Here is a 22,372-nt window from a genome sequence, read left to right on the forward strand (position 1 = left end):
GCCACTTTCTTGCTAAAAGGTCATGTGTTTTGAAAAATCAATATAAAAAATTCAACTATTTTGTAACAAAATTAATGATTTTGTAGAAATTCAGTTGTTTTTATTGAAATTTTTTTTAAAAGAAAATTTAAGTGTTCCACTTTTGGTTAAAATTGATATTTGTTCTCAATTTTAACATTTAATTAATTCGTTAAAAATATATGTGTTTGAGAATTATTCATTTTTCCTATAAAATTAATATTTTCGGTTGAGAATTCCTCTTTTTGGTTTGAAAATTCAAATATTTTGTAGAAACATCGTATTTTTTGCTTCAAAATTCAATATTTTGGATGAAATTTATTGTCTTTCTTGACTGAAAAATCTTTCTTGTTCAAAAATGCCACTTTCTTGCTAAAAGGTCATGTGTTTTGAAAAATCAATATAAAAAATTCAACTATTTTGTAACAAAATTAATGGTTTTGTAGAAATTCAGTTGTTTTGATTGAAATTTGTTTTTTTCTAAAATAAATTTAAGTGTTCCACTTTTGGTTAAAATTGATTTTTGTTTTCAATTTTAACATTTAACTAATTCGTTAAAAATATATGTGTTTGATTGAGAATTAGTCAATTTTCATGTAAAATTAATATTTTCGGTTGAGAATTCCTCTTTTTGGTTTAAAAAATCAAATGTTTTGTAGATACTTTATATTTTTTGCTTCAAAATTCAACATTTTGGATGAAATTGATTGTCTCTCTTGATTGAAAATGCGATTTTCTTGCTGAAATTTCATCTGTTTGTTTTGGGAAATGTATACTTAGGTAAAAATTTCAACTTTCTTGTAGAAGATTAGTTGTTTTTATTAAAAATTTTTTTTATGAAATAAAATTTATTTGTGACATTTTTCGTTAATAATGATTTTTTCGCTTTAAAATTCACCTAATTGGTTGAAAATATAGGTGTTTGAGAATTTGTCTTTTTAGTATAAAATTAATTTTCTTAGTAAAAAATTCAACTTTTTGTTTTTGAAAATTCAACTTTGTTGTAGGCATATCATATTTTTGGCTCGAAAATTCCAAATTTTGTATAAAATTTATTTTATTTACTGGCTGAGAAATCCTTCTTGGTTTGAAAATGCAACTATGGAAGGGAAAAATTTCAACTTCTTTATTAAAAATCAACTTTTTTGTAGAAAATTAATTGCTTTTATTGAAAATTATTTTTTCTTTCTGAAATAAAATTTGTTAATAATTTATCTTTTTATTTTTGAAACTCCACTAATCGTTTAAAAATGTATATGTTTAATTGAGCATTCGTCATTTTTAGTATAAAATTAGCCTTCTTGATCGAAAGTTTATATTGTTGGTTAAAAATTCAACTATTTTGTAGATCATCATATACCACTCTTGTTAAATATTCGCTTTTTCGATAAGAAACATTAAAAAATTACGGACCCGAACGAACGGTTTACGTGATTCAAAATTTCAGAAAAAAACTTGCGTAATTTATGCATGTCCTCAAAATTGTTAACGTAATTTATGGACAACCCCATGGAGAGGATAGAAGAAGTTAAAAAAATTACCTGACGTAGTTTATGAATAGGTGCTGAATAATTAAATAAAACCTATAAACTGATTATTTTCATTCATACAATCTGATATAATTTACATTTATATTTATTTTAATAAGCAATCATTTATATTTTTTAAATATATGAAATTTCAGCGATAAGAAATTTATTTTTCCGTTTTTGATCCTTTTTCAATAATTTATTTGTAATTTTGATCCTAGTATTAAAAAATTGATGTTGCTAGTACAATAATGATTATTTCGAATTTGAATGAAGACTCAGTGTAACTCAGGAAAGTATTGTTCTGTTTAGTCAGTCGCTGCTTGTCAGAGAAGTATGAAAGCGTGTGGCTTGCTGCAAGCTCTCTGCGATATTCTAATGTCGATGGGAGTTCCGGCAGACGTATTAACCGAAGCGATTAGCGCAGTTGCAGAAGTTATCAGAGGAAATACGAGCAATCAAGAATTCCTAGCTAATGTAATGGCTCCCTGCAGTCCTCCCAAGTAAACATTTGCTCAATTATCCCAGCTAAGAGATGCTGCTTCTCTAGGAAGCATTAATAAATTATTGAATTTCAGACCGGCGATAGTCGTTCTTCTGATGTCGATGGTGAACGAGAAACAACCTTTCCTTTTGAGATGTGCTGTTCTCTACTGCTTCCAATGTTTTCTTTACAAAAACGAAATAGGCCAGGCGCAGCTTGTACAAACATTTTTACCTCAGGGTAACGAAACGCCATCCTTAACGACAGGTTTGAAAATTATTACATTTAACAGTTTCAGGCTGTCTACTTCAGAAGCCGTGGAGCCCTTTTTTTTCTCTAGATTATATTATATTATTTCACAAGTATTTCAAAAATTTCACAAATATTATTACCAAATATTTCAAAGATTTCACAAAGTTTTAGAATGTTGGGCAAAGATTTTCGATATGTTTTGCAAATTTTATAAAGACTTCAATGGTTACCCAAAGTTTTCAATAATTTCACAAATATTACCAGACATTAAAATAATATATTTAATATTTCGCAGATTTCTGAAGACTTCAGAAAGATTTTACGAAGATTTAACAAAAATTTCAATGATTTCTCAAAGATTTCATGAAGACTTTAATTATTTCATAAACATTTCCGATATATTTCAGAGATTGGACAAAAATTGCAATAATTTCACACCGATTTCAATAAATTACAAATATTACAAAATATTTTTAAAATATTAAAAATATTTCGCAAAGATTTCGGATAGATTTAAAATATTTTACAACAACATCAATGATTTCCCCAAGAATCTCAATAATTTTATAAATCATGCTAAATATTTCTTAAAGGTTTCACAGAGATTTCAATAATTTCACGATTATTACTAATTATTTCGCAAAGATTTAACAAATATTTCAAGGATTTCACAAATATTAACAAATATCAAAAAATATATTTAATAATTCTCGGATTTGTGAAAGATTTTACAAACATTTTAATGTTATCTCAAAGATTTCAATTTTTTCGGATAGATTAAAAAAATTTCACAAAGACTTTAATTATTTCATAAAAATTTCCGATATATTCCAAAGATTGGACAAAAATTGCAATAATTTCACACCGATTTCAATAATTTACAAATATTACAAAATATTTTTAAAATATTAAAAATATTTCGCAAAGATTTCGGATAGATTTAAAATATTTTACAACAACATCAATGATTTCCCCAAGAATCTCAATAATTTTATAAATCATACTAAATATTTCTTAAAGGTTTCACAGAGATTTCAATAATTTCACGATTATTACTAATTATTTCGCAAAGATTTAACAAATATTGACAAATATTAAAAAAATATATTTAATAAGTCTCGGATTTGTGAAAGATTTTACTAACATTTTAATGTTATCTCAAAGATTTCAAATTTTTCGGATAGATTAAAAAAATTTCACAAAGACTGTAATTATTTCATTAAAATTTCCGATATATTTCAAAGATTAGAGAATAATTGCAATGATTTCACAACGATTTCAATAATTTTACAAATATCACAAAATATTTTTAAAATATTTTAAAAATATTTCGCAAAGGTTTAACAAATATTTCAATGACTTCTTGAAGATTTCCAAAATTTTACAAAGCTTTCAAATATTTCGCAAAGATTTCGGATAGATTTAAAATATTTTACGACGGCATCAATGATTTCTCAAAGATTTCAATAATTTTATAAATCATACTAAATATTTCGTATAGGTTTCACAAAGATTTCAATAATTTCACAAATATCACCAAATATTTCGCAAAGATTTAACAAATATCTCAATGATTTCTTAAATGTTTCAAAGATTTCACAAATATTAACAAATGTTAACAAATATATTTAATATTTCACAGATTTCTGAAAGATTTTAAAAAGATTTTAATGTTATCTCAAAGATTTCGGGTGGATTAAAAAAATTTCACAAAGACTTTAATTATTTCATAAAAAATTTCAAAAATTTCAAAGATTCCACAAAAATTTCAATGATTTCGCGACGATTTCAATAGTTTCACAAATGTTTCAAAAATTCCAAAAGATGTCAAAAATTTCGCAGAGATTTGGGAAGATTTAAAAGATTTTATAGACTGAAATGATTTTTCAAAGATTTCAATAATTTCACAAATAATGCCCAATATTTCGTAGAGATTTCACAAATATTACAAAATATTAAAAAAATATTGCAAATATTTCCCAAAGATTTGACAAATATTTTAACAATTTCTTACAGAATTCAAAGATTTTAAATATTTCGCAAAGATTTTCGATACATTTAAAAGATTTTACAAAGACATCAATGTTTTTCCAAAGATATCAAAAATTGCACAACAATTTTCGAATATTTCGCAAAGATTTTGGATAGATTTGAAACATTTTACAAGGACAGCAACGATTTCCTAAAGATTTCAATAATTGTACAAATATTTCAAATATTTCGTAATGGTTTCACAAAGGTTTCAATAATTTCACAAATATTACCAAATTTTTCGCAAAAATTTGACAAATATTTCAATCATTTTTAAAAGATTTCATCAAGTTTTTACATATTTCGCAAATATTTTCGATATATTTAAAAGATGTTACAAAGGCGTCAATGTTTTTCCAAAGATATCAAAAATTGCACAACAGTTTCGAATATTTCGCAAAGATTTCACAAAAATTTAAATAATTTCACGAATTTTGTAAATAATTTAAATATTTTATGAAGACTTCAATGATTTCCCAAAGATTGAAAAGATTTCAATGATTTTCTAAATATTTCAATAATTTGAAAAACATTGTCAAAGATTTATAAAATATTTGAAATATTTTGTAAAGAATATTCGGCAAAGATTTTAGTGATTTCCCAAGGATTTTAAAAATTTGATAAATATTGAAAATATTTGGACAAAATTTCGGAAAGATTAAAAAGATTTCACAAAGACATCAGTTATATTACAAAAATTTCAGGTAGATTTTTAGGAAAATTCAAACGATCTGATGAATGTAATCATTATATTTCATAGTGGGGCAAATTAATACTCTAACTCTCCCTGGACAAAAGAAATAGGGAGATTTTTCACGAAACAAGGGGAAAAACTTCCTTTAAATATAAAATTCTTGTTAAAATTTTAATGTTAATGTTCAAAATAGTTAAATTTTTAACAGACAGTTGAGTTTTGAACCAAAAAGGAAATTTTTTTTTCATATCAGTTATATTTTTAAACCAAAAAATTAATTGTCCATGAAAAGGTTTAATATCAACTAAATAATGGACTTTTCTACCAAAATATTAAATATTTTTCAATACATAACTTCAATCAAAAAGAATAATTTTTAACGAATGACGATTTTTCAACAAAATAGTTCAATTCTCCATCAAGGAGATAAATTTTAAACTAAAATGAGGAATATTTAATGAAAAAATACATTTTTCAACAAAGTAGTTCAACTATCTATCAAAGTGGTTGCTTTTTTACCCAAAAAGATAGTTTTCAACGAAAAAAGCAATACTTGATATTTTAACAAAAACCAATTTTAATTTTAATTAAAAAACAGCTGAATTGAATCGTAAAAAGACAAAATTTCAATAAAGCAGTCTAATTCTAAACCAAAAAAGAATATTTTCTAACCAAACAATGGTATTTTTAACCCGAAAATATGAATTTTCAACAAAAAAGTTAATTTTAAACCAATATGTTGAATTTTTAAGCCCAAAAAAGTCGAATCTTCCATAAAACAGCTGAATTTTTAACTAAGAAAATATGAATGTTTAAAATAAAAGTTAATTTTAAACCAAATAGTTTCATTTTAAACAAAATAGTTCAATTCTCAACCAAAACAGATTAATTTTCGAAATACACAAATCTTAAAATGAAAATACGAATTTTCCATTTAAAAAGTTCATTTTAATTAAACTTAATGTCATAAAGACGAATTTACTACAAAACAGTTGAATTTTTAACCCAAAAATATGAATTTTCAACTAAATAGTTTACTCTTCAATAAAGTAATTGAATCTTCAACCAAAACATATTATTTTTCAACCAAGCAGATGCATTTTTTAACCATATTTTAATTAAATTAATTCATTTTAATTTCCTAATTAAACCATTTAATAAATTTTCTAACAAGAAAATCAACCAGAGAATCCTGAACCAAAACAGATTAATTTTTTTAATACAAAGATATGAATTTTCAACCAAAAATATAACTTTCAAACAAACAGTTGAATTTGCAACCTAATAATTTAATCCATTAAGTCCTAAAACGCAGAAATTCCTTTCTTACGTTGAGCTTCAATAATTTCATAAAAAAGACAAAGAATTTATTGTGAAATATTTTTTCCTGCTATTTTCGGACATGCTCCAAACGATTAAATGGTTAAAAAACGGAAAATCTTGATTTACAATTAATAATTACCAGATTTAAAAAAATGTTTTTTTAAGCAATTTTTTTGCAATCAAAAAATACAGAGAGAAGGAATTTTTTACTGTCGAAAATATGCACAAAAATGCAAAAAATGTCTGAGCTTTTCAAATTCATTGATTTTTTGATCTTCGATTTTTTTAAACAAAATGAAGGCAGTGAGTGAAATATCGGTTTTTTCCAATGATTGAGTAATTCGCTGATATTATTTTCATAAAATTAAAAGTTAATTTTTACTGATATACAATTTTACATGCCTCTGCTGTGTAACTCTAAAGTTAAAGCATAATAATTGAAGTAGCGTGGAAGTTAAATTTGAATTTAAATGCTCTACTTATGTTGAAATTTAAAGCCAAAAAGACGAATTTTCTACAAAGCAATTGAATTTTTAACCCAAAAATATTACTTTTTAAACAAAAAAGTTAATTTTCAATCATATAGTTGAATCGTCAACCAAAAAATAATAATTTTGAACCAAACAGTTGCCTCTTCAACAAAAAAGATTAATTTTCTACAGATCAGTTAAAGTTTCTACTAAACAAATTTGAATTTTCAAAAAAAAAAATTAATTTGTAACAAAATAGCTGGCATTTCTTCCGAAATACTTAAAATTTACACCAAAGCAGTTGAATTTTGAATCAAAAAGGATAAACAAAAAAAAGAAATTTTAACAAAGTTATTCAACTTTCAAATAAGTAGTTTAATTTTCAACTAAAAATATAACTTTTCAACGAAAATTATTATTCAGCTTAAGAATGAAGTTAAAAAATAAAAAAATTTGCAAATAATTGAATTTTACCAAAAAATGTGAATTTTTAACAAAATAGTTAAATCTGCATACAAAAGTATGAATTTTCAAAAAATAACATTTATTTTTTACCCAAAAAGACGAATTTTCAAACAAAATAGATGAATTTTCCACCCGATACCAAATAGTAGAATTTTCTAATAAAAAAGAATTTCCTACCAGTTAAAATCAACAAAAAAATTTTTTGAACAAAATAGTTGACTCCGCAGCCGAAAAGATGAATTTTTAAAAAAAGAAGATTTATTTTCTATACCTAAAAAGACGAATTTCCAATAAAGTAGATGAATTTTCCACAAAATATTTAAATTTTACCCAACAGTTGCATTTTTTACAAAAAAAAGAAGATTTTTAATACGAAAAGATGAATTTTCAAACAAAAAAGAGGTATTATCTACAAAGCAATTTAATTTTTAACTCAAAAACAAGAATTAATAAAAAAAGTTAATTTTTAACGAAATAGTTGACGTTTCTTTCAAAATCGTTAAATTTTCAACACAAACAGTTGAATTTTTCCCCAAAAAGAATTAAGTTTTAACCAAATTTTGGAACTTTCAACAAAGTAATTTAATTTTGAACCAAGTAATACAATTTTTAAACAAAAGATATGAATTTTCAACTAAGAATATATTAATATTTTATTATTTCTCTAATAATTTCTTATTGTCATCTATTAATTCAGTTCGTATTTAAATGGGGAAAACGGGAAAAGGGGGAAAGAAAGAAATAGAGAAAAGGCTCTAAACCATGTGATAAATAGGAATTATAATAATTTTTAGACTAAATAATAATAGTTTAAATAAATATTGAAGTTCATTTTCAATACTTTTAAAATAACGGGTTAAAACATTGGAAATTTTACTCAGAAAATAAAGTTAATTTTCCATATAGAAATGAATAATATTAATAACAAATCAGTAATACTAAAAACATTTTTTTTTAAATATTTCCCTTGTTACTTAAAATTAAATGCATAATTAGTATAGATTTTATCAATTTTATTTTCCTGAGATCACTTAATATGATAAAAAGACGTTTGATTTAAATTAATATAAATCCAGCACTTTGAAATTTACTTTTACAAATGAAAAAAAACTCCTTTATTTAATTTCATACTTCAATTCTTTAAAACAAATTGACATTTCCAGATTTTTCCAGGTGAGTAGACGCCCTGAATTGACGAATTATTTTTATTTCTAAATATAAATTTTTGAATTGAATTCTTTCAGGCCAATTGTTATGTGGTGGACTCTTCTCTTCAGATCCTCTCTCAAATTGGTTCTCAGCCGTGCTGCTTTCTCATGCATTAATCGAAAATGCAACTCAGAAAGAGCAACTTTTAAAAGTTCTTTTAGCCACCAACATTGGAAAACCTCCCGTAAAATTGATGCAACAGTGTGTCATGTTGCTTCAGCAGAGCAACCAAACTCAATCGAAACTCGGTCTTCTCATTCTCTTATGCACTTGGACCTCTTACAGTCCAGTGGCTGTTAAAACATTCCTCGGAATTGATTCCTCAATTGCTTATCTGACGGCGTTTCTCTCGTCTCATGAAAGCAACGACGACTTGCAGGAATCTCTTCTTCAAAATATGTGCGCCTTCCTTATCGGAATTTGCGTTCATTTCAATGACGATAGTGATCCTAATTACACGAAGGTAATTTATTAATTTATCTATTATTATTTGTGTTTATATTAAAGTTTTACTCGGGTAAATCCGGTTATTCTATACATCATAGCCACGGACCTGTTGCTCAAGAAAGTTTCTGACAATGCGAAAAAATCTTTGTTTCCTGAAAATTCGCCTTTTTGGATTACATTTTTTTTTAATTTCATCTTTATGATTGAAATATAAACTATGATACTTTCTTCTTTGGAATTTAACTTTTTAGTTTGAAAATTCAATTATTTATTTAAAAGCGATCTTTTATAGTAGAAACTACTTTCTTTTTTAAAAAAATAAATTAATAAATTTGTAAATTTATATTTGAAATAACTATTTCATTCCATTTATATGAGATTTCATCTTTCTTAAATAAAATGCAACTTTTCGTTTGAAAATTCATATTTTGAACTTGAAAAGTCAACTGAAACCTTTTTTCAATGAAAATTCAATTATTCCAAAAAATTTTTAAATACAGTTGATCTGTTTTGAGAAAAATGCTAGCTGTTTTAGACAAAAATTCAACTGTTTGGTAGAGAATTCAACAATTTTTTTAAAAAGTCATCATTTTTTGTCAGAAAGTCAACCTTGTTGGTTACAAATTCATCTTCTATGATTAAAAATGAATATTTTGATAGTAAAAAGTCAACTGAAATCTTTTTTAATATTTTTTTGATTTCGAAAATTATCTGTTTCAGTAGAAATATCATTTTTTTATGAAAACGCCACTTTTTGGTTAAGTCAGTTTGTTAAGAAGTCATTTTTTTTTTGAAATATTTATATTTTTAGTTTGAAAATTCATCTCTTTAATCAAAATTTTGTAATTGTTTAGTGGAAAAGCCTATTTTAAGATTGATCTTTTTCAGTTGAAGATTTTCCTTTTTGGGCAAAAAAACCAAAATTTCCGGGTTTAAAATTTCATTTTTGATGTGTAAAATTGCATCAGTTTCGTGGGAAATTAATTTTTTTCTAAAAAGTCAAATTTTTTGTTTGAAAATTCAATTATTTTTTTAAAAGCGATCTTTTATGGTAGAAAATACTTTCTTTTTTGTAAATAAATTAATAAATTTGTAAATTTATATTTGAAATAACTATTTCATTCCATTTATAAAAGATTTCATCTTTCTTAAATAAAATGCAACTTTTCGTTTGAAAATTCAACTCTTTTACGAAAGTTTCTCTTGTTCTTAGAAACTTTTTTGTTAGTAAAAAATTCATATTTTGAACTTGAAAAGTCAACTGAAACCTTTTTTCAATGAAAATTCAATTATTCCAACAAATTTTTTAAATACAGTTGATCTGTTTTGAGAAAAATGCTAGCTGTTTTAGAAAAAAATTCAACTGTTTGGTAGAGAATTCAACAATTTTTTTAAAAAGTCATCATTTTTGGTCAGAAAGTCAACTTTGTTGGTTACAAATTCATCTTCTATGATTAAAAATGAATATTTTGATAGTAAAAAGTCAACTGAAATCTTTTTTAATATCTTTTTGATTTCGAAAATTATCTGTTTCAGTAGAAATATCATTTTTTTATGAAAACGCCACTTTTTGGTTAAGTCAGTTTGTTAAGAAGTCTTTTTTTTTTTTTTGAAATATTTATATTTTTAGTTTGAAAATTCATCTCTTTTAACAAAATTTTGTAATTGTTTAGTGGAAAAGCCTATTTTAAGATTGATCTTTTTCAGTTGAAGATTTTCCTTTTTGGGCAAAAAAACAAAAATCTCCGGGTTTAAAATTTCATTTTTGATGTGTAAAATTGCATCAGTTTCGTGGAAAATTAATTTTTTTCTAAAAAGTCAAATTTTTTGTTTGAAAATTCAATTATTTTTTTAAAAGCGATCTTTTATGGTAGAAAATACTTTCTTTTTTTAAAAATAAATTAATAAATTTGTAAATTTATATTTGAAATAACTATTTCATTCCATTTATAAAAGATTTCATCTTTCTTAAATAAAATGCAAATTTTCTACAAAAATATTTAAATTTCCAATCAAATAGTTGAATTTTCAATTAAAAATAATAAGTTTTGACGAAAAACGGAAGTTATTTTTAGTTTAAAAAATTATTTTTTAACAAAAAAATTAATTTTATACCAGTTAAAATGAACCAATTACTTAATTTTTCAAATAAATAGTTTAATTTTTAATGAAATAGTGAAATGTTCTACTAAAATAGTTGAATTTTAAACCAAAGAGTTTCATTTTTTATCAAAAAAATGATATCTGCGAAGAGATGAATTTTCAATAAAAAAAGGTATTTTCTGAAAAACAATTAAATTTTCAAGTCGGAAAAAAGAATTTTTAACTATTTGAATTCAACCAACAGACACAAATTTTGAACCAAATAGTTGAATTTTGAACTAAAAAGATGAATTTTTAACTAAAATGATAAATCTTTAACTAGAATAATTTAATTTTTAACCAAAAAGTTAAATTTTCAACTATGAAGATTAATTTTTGCCAAAAATACGAATTTTCAATCAAAAAGATAATAATCTTGTAACAAAAAATTTAATAGTTAAGTTTTTAGTTAAAAAGTTAATTTTCGACAAAAACAAAAACTAATTTTCAAGGAGTGATGAATTTTCAACTAAAATTATAAATCTTCAACCGGAATAGATGAATTTTTAACAAAAGCGTTTAACTTTCAGCGAAGGAGTTTTATTTTTAATCAAAAAGATTAATTTTCAACAAAAATTATGAATATTTAACTGGAACACTTGAATTTTCAACCAAAAAGATGAAAATTCTAACAAGAAGATTAATTTTTACCAAAAAAAAAGACGATTCTTTGATGAAATACATAAATTTTCAACGAAATAGTTGAATTTCAAACTAAAAAAAAAAAAGGTTCATGTAAAAAAACTTAATTTCTAACCAAACTCATGAATTTTCTACTAAAACTATGAATCTTAAATGAAATAGTTGAATTTTAAGCCACAAGGATGGATTTTTTAACTAAAATTATGATGATTTCAACTAAAAGTTTTTTATTTTTAAACTAAAAGATTAATTTTCAACTTAAAGGGATCAATTTTTAATCTGATAGATGAATTTTGAACTAAAAAGATGATTTTTTAACTAGAATAGTTGAATTTTCAGCCAAAGATTAATTTTCTACCAAAAAATACGATTTTTCAACTAAAAAGGACAATTTTCCAGGCAAAAATGGAAGTTAACATTTTTAGTTAAAAAAATTAATGCTCAACCAGAGATGAATTTTTAACGAAAATTATGGAATATTCAATTTGGTGTTACATTTTCAGTTTAAAAAAATCCTCTTATAGTGCACCGAGCGCGCGACTGTTGGTTCTCGCGCTTTGCGCTCAATAATATATATATATATATATTATTAAACAACAAAAACTTTTATAAACAAATTGTTTGTTGAAATAATGTTTTCTATGATTTTCCATAATCATTCTTTCTTTCTATTTATATAGCAAGAAATTTGAATGAAAATTATATGAAATTAAACAATATTTATTTAAGATTATAATTCTTTATATTATAAACAAATTTTATGAACAAATGCATTATTCAGGCATTTGTCAGCAGAAAAATTCGGTTTTTTCAATTCCAGTCTTTTCAGATGGGAACTTGATGAGAATTTCAGCAATATTCATAATAAGTTGATAAATCTTATTATTTATTTAAACAAATTTGATGAACAAATGCATTAATCAGACATTTGTCTACAGAAAAATTAGTTTTTTTTCTATGTCAACAGTTTTAATTAGGATATCGAAAAAAATATATTTTTCATCTACAGAGGCTCGAATAATGCATTTGTTTATTAAAACTTTTTTTTAATTATAAAATTTATCAACCAATTATGAATTTCGTTGAAATCATCATGAACTTCCCAATTGAAAAGACTGAAATCGAAAAAAAAAACGAATTTTTTCGTTTACAGATGCCCCAATAATGCATTCGTTTATTAAATCTGTTTTAAAAAATCATAAAATTTATTAAAAAATTATGAATTTTGCTTATATTATCATAAATTTCTTAATTGAAAAAATTGGCATAGAAAAAAACGAATATTTCTGTCGAAAAATGCCTTATTACTGCATTTGTACAAAAATTTTTTTTATAATATAAACAATTATAATCATAAGAGAATTTTTTTTATATAATATTGTTTGGATTCCAATTTCTTGCAGCAAAATTTGAAAAATCGTGTATTTATGGAAAATCGTAGAAAAAAATGTTTCAACAAATAATTTTTTGATAACAAATTTTTTTTTGTATACTGTATAATCTTGGAATATCTTTAACTAATGCTATTTTATGCAAATTAAGTGATTTCAAGCATTTCTTCATATTTGTTTATTTATAAAAAATTAAAAACCTAATTCAAAAATCAGGCTGGACAACTCTTAGAATTCCTATTAACTTTTTTTCCAATTATTTTTTTTGTCGAAATCGGTGAAGATTTGTGGGCTGTACGTTATTCTGAACCAAACAAGTCATTTTTCTTCCCAATATGCATTTTTCTTCTCTTGACTTTTTTTCATATCGTGCTTTATTTGGCTTAAAATGTTTATTTTACTGTGTTTTTCGGAATTTTGTAAATGCTATAACTCTGGTAAATTTTGCTTTTATCAAAAAAGTCATTAAGATCAATTATTTGTCTTTTCAAATGCTATGAATATCCGTAGAGAAAATTTTTGAATTTTGAAAAAAGTGGTCTCAAAAAAATTAAAAATGTGCTCACTTTTTGAATTTTTATCCAAAATGGCTGTCTCACGAAATCGACATTTATTTTAAGATAGTAAAAGAATTTACCAAAGGAAAATCCAATCGGTCAATTCTTTCGAAAGTTATCGTGCTAACATAAAAACCATCCACAGACAAATAGACTGACAGACACATACGTAAAAACCCGTTTTTCGGATTCAGTGGGTCTCAAAACATCGACATTTTAATAAATACCTGCCTAAAATAAAGTAATATTTTATAAAATGCAGTTGAATTAAAAAAAAGTGAATTTTAAATAAATAATTCTTAAGTTCAAAAATTAAATTACAATAAAATAAATTTTAATCCAAAGAAATGAATTTACAACTAAAAGGATAAACTTTTCAGTTTAAAAAATAATGTTGAACCAAGAAAAAGAGATCATAGCGGTGATTTTTCTGACAAAAATATTAATTTTTTACCAAAAAGTCGAGTTTTCAATTAAAAAATTTAATTTAACAAAAAAAATATTTTTAAAAAGATTACGTTTTTAACAAAAGAAATGAATTATTAACCAAAATTAATTAATTTTCAAACAAGAAGAATAATTTTCAACAAAAAAATCAGCTTTTAAACACAGTCAAATTTTCTTCTAAAATTATCAGTTTTTCAAGAAAAGAAAAATGATTAAAAAAATTAGTTAGATTTTCAACCGAAAAATTGTTTTCTAACCAAAAAGATGAATTCATTTTCAAACTGAAAAAATGAAAGAGAAGAATTTTCAAAGAAAAAGAGTAACTTTTAACTAAGAAGATTAAGTTTCGACCAAAAAGCATAAATTTTCAACAAAATGCATGAATTGTTAACTAAAAATAAAAAGATGTGATCAAATAGTTGAACTTTCAACTAAAAAAGATTGCTTTTTTACAAAGTAGTTCAAATTTTAACTGAGTTCAATTTTCAACTAAAAACGATAAGTTGCATTTTTAAAAAAAAATAATTAAATTTTCAACCAAATAGAACTTCTAAACGAAACAAAAATTTAATTCAAAAATCGAAAAAAGGGAATGTTCTGGAAAACATGAGAAAAAGAGATATTCTTAAAAAAGGGAATTAGAATTATTAACATAATGAATTTTAAAAAGCGTGATGCATAATTTGAAAACTATTAATTTTTAACGATTTAGTTCCACTATTTTAATTTAAGAACACTACTACTTTTTATCAAAAATATTTGAAGATCTTCTCAAAATTTAAAAATCCTTAGAAATCTCTCTAATCCTTTGAAATCTTCTAAAATCTTTGAAGTTTTTCGTTGAATATTTTGAAGTGTTTTTTAAATCTTTAAAAAAAAATTATTTTTTTTTTTGTAAAATCCTTTGACATCTTTCTAATTCTAAATTTTTGTTAAATCTTTTGAAATGTTTGTTACATCTATAGAAATTATTTGAAATATTTTGCAATCTTTATGAAATATTTGGAATATTTGTAAAAATTATTAAAAGTTTTCAAATTTTAGAAATCTTTTTGAAATATATAGAAATAATTTGGAATTTTTTGTAATCTTTGTGAAATCTTTGGAATATTTGTAAAATCTTACGAAATGTTTTGAAATTTTCGAAATTTTTATTAAGACTTTATCAACTCTTTTGAAATCGTTTGAAATCTTATGCAGATCTTTGAAATATTTTGTTAATTTTTTCGAAATTTTCGTTAAATTAAAAATATCCCAAAACCTTTTAAATCCTTCGAACTCTTTCAAAATTCTTATGTAGTTTACGAATTTCTTTTTAAAATCCCATAAAGTTTGCTTTAATCTCTAAAAAGCCTTTGAAATCTTTAAAATAATATTAAATTCCTTAATTAACTCTCGTGCAATTTCTTAAAATGCCGTAAAAACGTTTAAAATATATATAAGCTTTTTTAGGAAATAAAAAAGATCCCTAAGTTTCAAAAAAGTATTTTTAAATTATTTGATGAATTAAAAATGATTTAACTAAAATTTAGAAAATTTCTAATTTTTGAAATGCTTTAATGACGCAGTTTCGTATTTAGTATTTAAATTCAAATTTTTTTTTCAAGTATGAAAGTTGGAAATTTTTTATTTCCATGATTTGGAAAACTGAAGAAAAAAAATGAAATTTGAAGCCAGTTCCAGTTTTTCAACACTTTTTTTTTTAATCTTTCAGGAGAAATTGTGCAGCTTAGTGGAAAACAGAATAGGATTAGAAAGGTTTCAAAATGCAATTGGAGGGATTTCGAGGCATGAAATTTATTCCAGGACTTTAAAACATCCACAATCCTCGGCAAAAAATTCTGCTGAACTTTACCTGGATCACGAATTTTGTAGACTGCTCAAAAACTTAGAAGGTAATCTATTTTGGAATTATTGCATTTTCACAGGCTTCTAATAGAAAAGTTGTTACTTTGTGAAATCTTTTGAAATATTTGTTAAACTTTTCGAAATTTTTGTAAAATCTTTAAAAAATTTTGTGACATTTTTTAATTCTTTGTGAACAGAATTTATTTTTTGGCCGGGAATTTTACAAAATTTTTATCCAACTTTGATTTCAACCGTTTTGTTAATAATTTGTTTAAATTATGATTTGTATAAATCATTATGTTATTTAGTTTAGAACGCTTGATTCTAAAAGCTTTCACTTTAAAAATGTTACATTTTAGATTTTTAATTTTTAAGCATATATTTTAATTTAATGAATTTTAAAATGCAATTTTAAAGGCCTACAAAATTAGAAGTTTTGGAAATCGAAGATTTTTAAATAAAAAACAGGATTGCCGCCGGACCGGGAAACCGGAAATTTTCAGAAGAAAAATCTGCCCAAGTTCGATTTTAACAGTTTCTAAAATAATTAAAGTGCAGTTTTGAGGATTTAAACAATTAAAAATTAAAAGCATTTGAAGTTGAACATTTCTGATAACAAACAGTATTATTTTATTAACTTTAAATATAAATGTTACAATAATTTTTGAAAGTGAAAAATCATTTTCAATTTTTCTAAGAATCTTAAGAAAATTTTTATTCTTTTGAAGTCTTTCACAATTATTTTAAAAATTCTACATTTTTTGTTGAAATCTGCAAAAAACTACATTTTATTTTAAATTTGGCTTTAAGTATTTGAAATTATTTCAATTTCTAAATTTAATTCAAATCTTTTTAAAACTTCTAAATATCTCTTAAAATTACTCTAATATTTTTACAAATAATAAGTGTTTTATTATTATTTATAAATTCAAATTCAAATTTTTTTTTTTAATTTGCAGGATTTTCTAAAAGTGTTAAAAAAAATTTAATATATTTTGAAATATATTTAAAAGTTCTGACAAAAAATTTTTAAATTAGTTTGAATTTGGAAAAATTTAAAACTACTTCTAGGTTTCTCAAGATTTTTTAATAAAATTTTAAAGCTTTTAAAGGATGCCGAGACTTTTGAAAATAAAAATAATTTAACTTCTAATTTAAGAACTGTTAAGTTAAAAAAATTATTTTTCAGTTTTTAATGTTTAAGCTTAAAATTACTTAAAATAATATAATTTTGAAAATTGTTAAAGTTGATTGTTTGATTCTTTAATTTAGACTATTGAAAATTTTAACGTGGATTTATATTTTTGGAACTCAATCTGAATCTTTGAACTCTATAATTTATCAAAGTTCAATTTTTTTCAGTTTATTTACATTTCATTCAGTATTGTTTATTTGAAAAGTGTTAGTACCTTCCATTTTGTACTTGTAAATTTTTGAGCACTTGGATGCACAATTTTTTAATTGAAAAAGTTTTAAACTTCAATTTTAAGAGTTTGGAATTGAAAGGTTCCACTTTGAATGCTTTAATTTGTTGTTTATTGTTTATTACTTCATATGGAAAAATGTTTAGAATATAGCTTGATTTTTTAAATTTCATTGGCCGTGAAGAATGTTTGCGGACCAGGAAAAAACCGGGAATTTTTTTCTTAGATTAAAACGGCCACCCTGTTTATGAAATGTTTTTAAAAAATCGTTATTTTCGTTAGACTTTTTTGCACTATTTTAAAGTCGTTTGAAATTTCTTGTAGGTTTTGTAGATCTTAGAGATCTTTTGAAATCTTATGTAGGTTTTAGAAATCCTCTAATATTTTTGAAAAATTTCGTTAAATCTTTTGAAATTGCTGTTAGACCTTTAGAAATCATTTGAAATGTTTATTAAATATTCAGAAATCTGTCAAAATGTTTCGTTAAATCTTTTGAAATGTTTATTAAATCTTTACGAATCTGTCAAATCTTTCTAATTCTTTGTGAAATGTTTTGAAATTTTTGTAAGGTCTTTTAAAATCCTCCTAAGTCTTTTACATCTTTGTGAAATGTTTTTAAACCTTTTGTAAGTTTTTGTGAAATCTTTCAAATCGTTGTAAATACTTTCTAGATCTTAAAAATCTTTTAAAATCTTTTGAAGTGTTTATTAAATATTTAGAAATGTTTGATACCTTTGTAAAATCTTTTGAAATTTTTCTAAATCTTAAAGAAAATTTTTTAATCTTCTCAAAATTTTTTTAAAATATTTTATATCTTTGTGAAATCTTTTAAATATTTGTGAAAGATTTTTTAATCTTTTGTAAATCTTGGTCAAATCTTTGAAATAATTTGAAATTATTGTTAAATTTGTGAAATCTTGGTTAAAAATTGAAAAATTATTTGAAATCTTTGGAATATTTTTAAAGTTTTGTGAAATGTTTTGAAATTATCGAAGTTTTTATTAAATCTTTGTGAAATCTTTCGACTTCTTTTAAAATCGTATGTAGATCTTAGAAATCTTATGTCATATCTTTGAAACTTTTCTAAATCTTTGCGAAATGTTTTGAATTTTTTTTTAATCTTTGAAACCTTTGAAAAAATTGTTAAATCTTTGTGAAATTTTTTTAAATCCTTGTTAAATCTTTCAAAATGTTTGTTAAATGTTTATAAATCTTTGTTAATTCTTTGGAAATATTTGTGAAATCTTTTATATCTTTGGAAACTCTTTTGAAATCTTTTAAAGTCTTTATAATCTTTGTAAAATCTTATGAAATCCTTTTTACCTTTAAAATCTTCTAAAATTTTTAAAATATTTCGTTAGAGCTTTCAAAATATTTATTGAATCTTTAGACATCTTTAAAAACCTTCTAAATCTCCAAAGTCCTTGTGAAATCTTTAAAATGGCTGTGAAATCTTTTGAAATCTTTTGTAAATCATTGAAATCTTTGTTAAATATTTTTAATATTTGTGAAATATTGTGTAAATCTGTAAATCTTTGTGAAGTCATTCAAATTTTTGTAAAATCTTGTTGAAATATTTTGAAATATTTGAAGTCTGAAATCTTTTGGCATTTTGTGAAACCTTTTAATATTTGTGAAATATTTTTAAATCCTTGTGAAATCATGATAGGGAATTATATTATCCTTGAAATCTTCTAAAATTCATTAAACAGTTCGATCAATCTTTTAAAATGTTTGTTCAATCTTGAGAAAATTTTAAAAACCTTCAAAATGTTTAAAACTTTTCTAAAAACTTTGAAATTGTTGTAAAATCTTTGTGAAATGTTTTGAAACCTTCGAGACAAAAATCGGTCGAAATCTTCTAAAATGTTTAATTTAAAAAAACAATGTTTAAATTTTGTTAAATTTTTTGAAATACTTTCAAAATATTTTTTAATCCCAAAGTCGTTGTGTAATATTTTAAATATTTTGTATATCTTTCAAATCTTCTCAAATGTTTTAAATCCTTTGTTAAATATTTTAAAATGTGTTGTGAATCTTTGAAATCTTTTTTATATCTTTTGAAATTCCTTTGACATTTTTGTACTATCTGTAAAACCTTATGAAATGTTTTTGAAATTTTCGAAATCTTTGTTAAATCTTTTTAAATCTTTGGAATCTCGTAATTCTTTGAAATCCTAAAAAATCTTAGAAATCATCCCTTAAATATTTTAAAATGTTTGTTAAATCTTTAGAAATCCTTAAAAATTATTTTCAAATTTGTACACAGTCTTTTGAAATCTTTCTAAATATTTCTGAAATCTTGAAATCTCTGTGAAAGTTTTTGTATAAATGTTTGTTAAATGTTTTGAAAGATTTGTTAAAAGTCTTTGAAATCTTGTCACATTTTGTGAAATCTTTTTAAATCGTTGTGAATGCTTTGTGAAATATTTTGAAAACTTAGAATCTTTGTAAAATCTTTTGAAATCTTTAAAATCTTTGTGAGATTTTAAAATATTTAGAAATATTTTGAATCTTTCTAAAATCTTATGAAATATTAAAAAATTTCATTTTCCTTGCAAAATGTTTTGAAATCTCTGAGAAAAAACTCGTTTGAAATATTTGAAAATCTTTTGTAAATCTTTGTAGAATTTGTAAAACCTTATGATTTTTTTTTTAATTTTCGAAATCTTTTGAAAATTTGGTAATATCTTGTGAAATGTTCGAAATCTTTTGAAATATTTTGGTAAATCTTTCAAAATGTTTCTTAAATCTTTAAAATCGTTGTCAAATTTTTGAAATCGCTGTTAAATTGTTTTGAAATATTTTTAAATCCTTGTGAAATCATTGGAATCTTTCTAAAATCTTGTGAAAGATTTTTAAATTTCCCAAACCTTTTCTTCAGTCTTTTGAAATCTTTGGAATATTTTGCGTACCTTATAAATCTTCTAAAATTTTTGAAATATTTCGATAAATTTTTTGAAACGTTTGTTAAATTTTTTGAAATATTTATTAAATCTTTCAAAATATTCTGTAATCTTTAAAATCTGTGAAATTTTGTTGAATTATTAAAATTGAAAACTATAAATCTGTAAAGCCTTTCAAATCTGTAGAATTGTAAATAATTTAAATTTAATTAAATAGTTATATTATTTCAGAAATAATAAATTATTTATAATTCCAGCCATAGTTTTGAAGTCTGTTCTTGACGGAAGCAGTTCCCATCGATCCATGGATCAAACTTCCACAATGTCACCAGCAGATTCCGCTTTAGTCGCACAATACAAGGATCTGATTCGAGAACAGGACGGACAAATCCAGAAACTCAATCAAATCAACGAAACACTCTCGAAGGAAAAGCGAGAACTCGATGTAAATACTTTAAATGCATTTAATTTGTTCAATAAATATTTCTTAAAAAATACTTCATAAATATGAATTTTCTATTAAATATTACTTTTTAGGCTCAAGTTCTAGAACTTCAGACCACAGTGAGTCACTTGAAAGACCAGAATTTGGTTCTACGAGCAGCTCAGACTAATTTTTCAAATGGCAAAGAGCCGATTTCTCCGTCGAATAATCTCGAAGCAACGAGCGAAGAATTGGAAAAGTACAAAGCGAAAGTGCGAGATTTGGAGTGCAGATTGTCCGCTTATGTGTTGAAACTCGAGGAATATGAAAAGAAAAGTATTAGTCAAAACGGGACGGAACTTGAAACGGCTTTAAAGCAGAAAACTGAAGAGCTCGAAAAATTGAGAAAAGACCAGGAAGATTTGCTGGAACTTCTCTCAGATCAAGACAATAAAATCACCTTGTATAAAGAAAAGTTGGTAGCTTTAGGAGAAAAAGTTGAGTCTGACGAAAGTTCCGGTGATCTCGAAACAGACGAGCAGCCGGAATCCAGTGTCTGAGTCACTGCAAAATTCTGTAAATTGATAACCATAAGTTTTACGAAAATTAGTCTAATCTTCGATCATTCTCAATTCAATGTTTTTTTAGTCAGTCAGATTTTTCGAATTGTCTCGCAAAAATTCTAAATTGTGAATTATTCGTCATTGATTTTAAATATTTGTTGAAACTGTTATTTTTTTCTATAGATATAGACTTACAAATTCATGAAGTAAAGCACAATTTAAATTGCTGAACATTTTTTTTTTTTTTAATTATATGTTTACCTTGGGGGTCATCCATAAACTAGGTTTGGTTGAATAAATTTAACTATTCATTTTTTGTTTGACAATTTATATTTTCTAATTGAAAATTAATGTAATTTGTTAAAAATTCCTCTGTTTGTTTTTAAATTCAACTTTCATTAGTTTAGTTGAAAATGATTTTTTTTTAAATTTAAATATTTCAGTTGAAGATTCATCATTTTAGATGAAAATTGATAAGTTTAGTTGAAAATTTGGTTTTTTAGTTGAAAATTCATGTTTTTTTTTTGTTAAAAAACCGTTTTTTCCGGTAGAAACTTAATCTTTTTTGTTTGAAAATCCTTCTTTTTGGTGGAAAATTCAATGATACCAGTTAAAGAATAATTGTTTTGGTTCAAAGTTCATATATTCTTCTTGAAGATTCATTATTTTAGTTCCAAATTCATGATCTTAGTTGAAAATTTATTTGCTTTTTTTTTGTGAAAAATTAAGTTTTAATTTGAAAGTTTAACTATTTGATTTTTGGTTAATAATTGACAATTCTTAGTTCAAAAGTCATTTTTTTCAGATTCATTATTTTAGTTGCAAATTCATCACTTTGGTTGAAATTTTTGTTTTGAAAAATTAATTTTTATACTGAATATTTAACGATTCCATTTTTGGTTGAAAAGTGAACTTTTTTTTAGTTCAAAATTCATCTTTTTGGTTCAAAATTCATTTAATCTTTTTGAAGATTCATTATTTCAGTTGAAAATTTATCATTTTGTTTGAAAATTAAATTTTTTCAATTAGTTTTTTTTTGTTGAAAATTGGTTTCTTAACTGAAAATGTAACGATTCCAATTTAATATTTCATCATTTTATTTAAAA

The 22,372-nt window shown here is 23.6% G+C and overlaps 1 protein-coding gene across 1 annotated transcript in view; it reads left to right on the plus strand.

Moving 5' to 3' along the window:
- The window catches only part of LOC117179888 (general vesicular transport factor p115), a 45,768-nt gene extending 24,301 nt beyond the window's left edge, over positions 1 to 21,467 (plus strand). Inside the window, exons 6-11 of the mRNA XM_033372077.1 lie at positions 1,860 to 2,050; positions 2,126 to 2,298; positions 8,511 to 8,938; positions 15,816 to 15,996; positions 20,537 to 20,724; positions 20,817 to 21,467. Of these exons, the coding sequence (XP_033227968.1) occupies positions 1,860 to 2,050; positions 2,126 to 2,298; positions 8,511 to 8,938; positions 15,816 to 15,996; positions 20,537 to 20,724; positions 20,817 to 21,263 (1,608 nt within the window). The 3' untranslated portion in view covers positions 21,264 to 21,467. The remainder of the gene's footprint in view (positions 1 to 1,859; positions 2,051 to 2,125; positions 2,299 to 8,510; positions 8,939 to 15,815; positions 15,997 to 20,536; positions 20,725 to 20,816) is intronic.
- Positions 21,468 to 22,372: the final 905 nt, after the last annotated feature.

Source organism: Belonocnema kinseyi, chromosome 9 (genome assembly GCF_010883055.1).
Source record: "Belonocnema kinseyi isolate 2016_QV_RU_SX_M_011 chromosome 9, B_treatae_v1, whole genome shotgun sequence".
NCBI lineage: Eukaryota > Metazoa > Arthropoda > Insecta > Hymenoptera > Cynipidae > Belonocnema > Belonocnema kinseyi.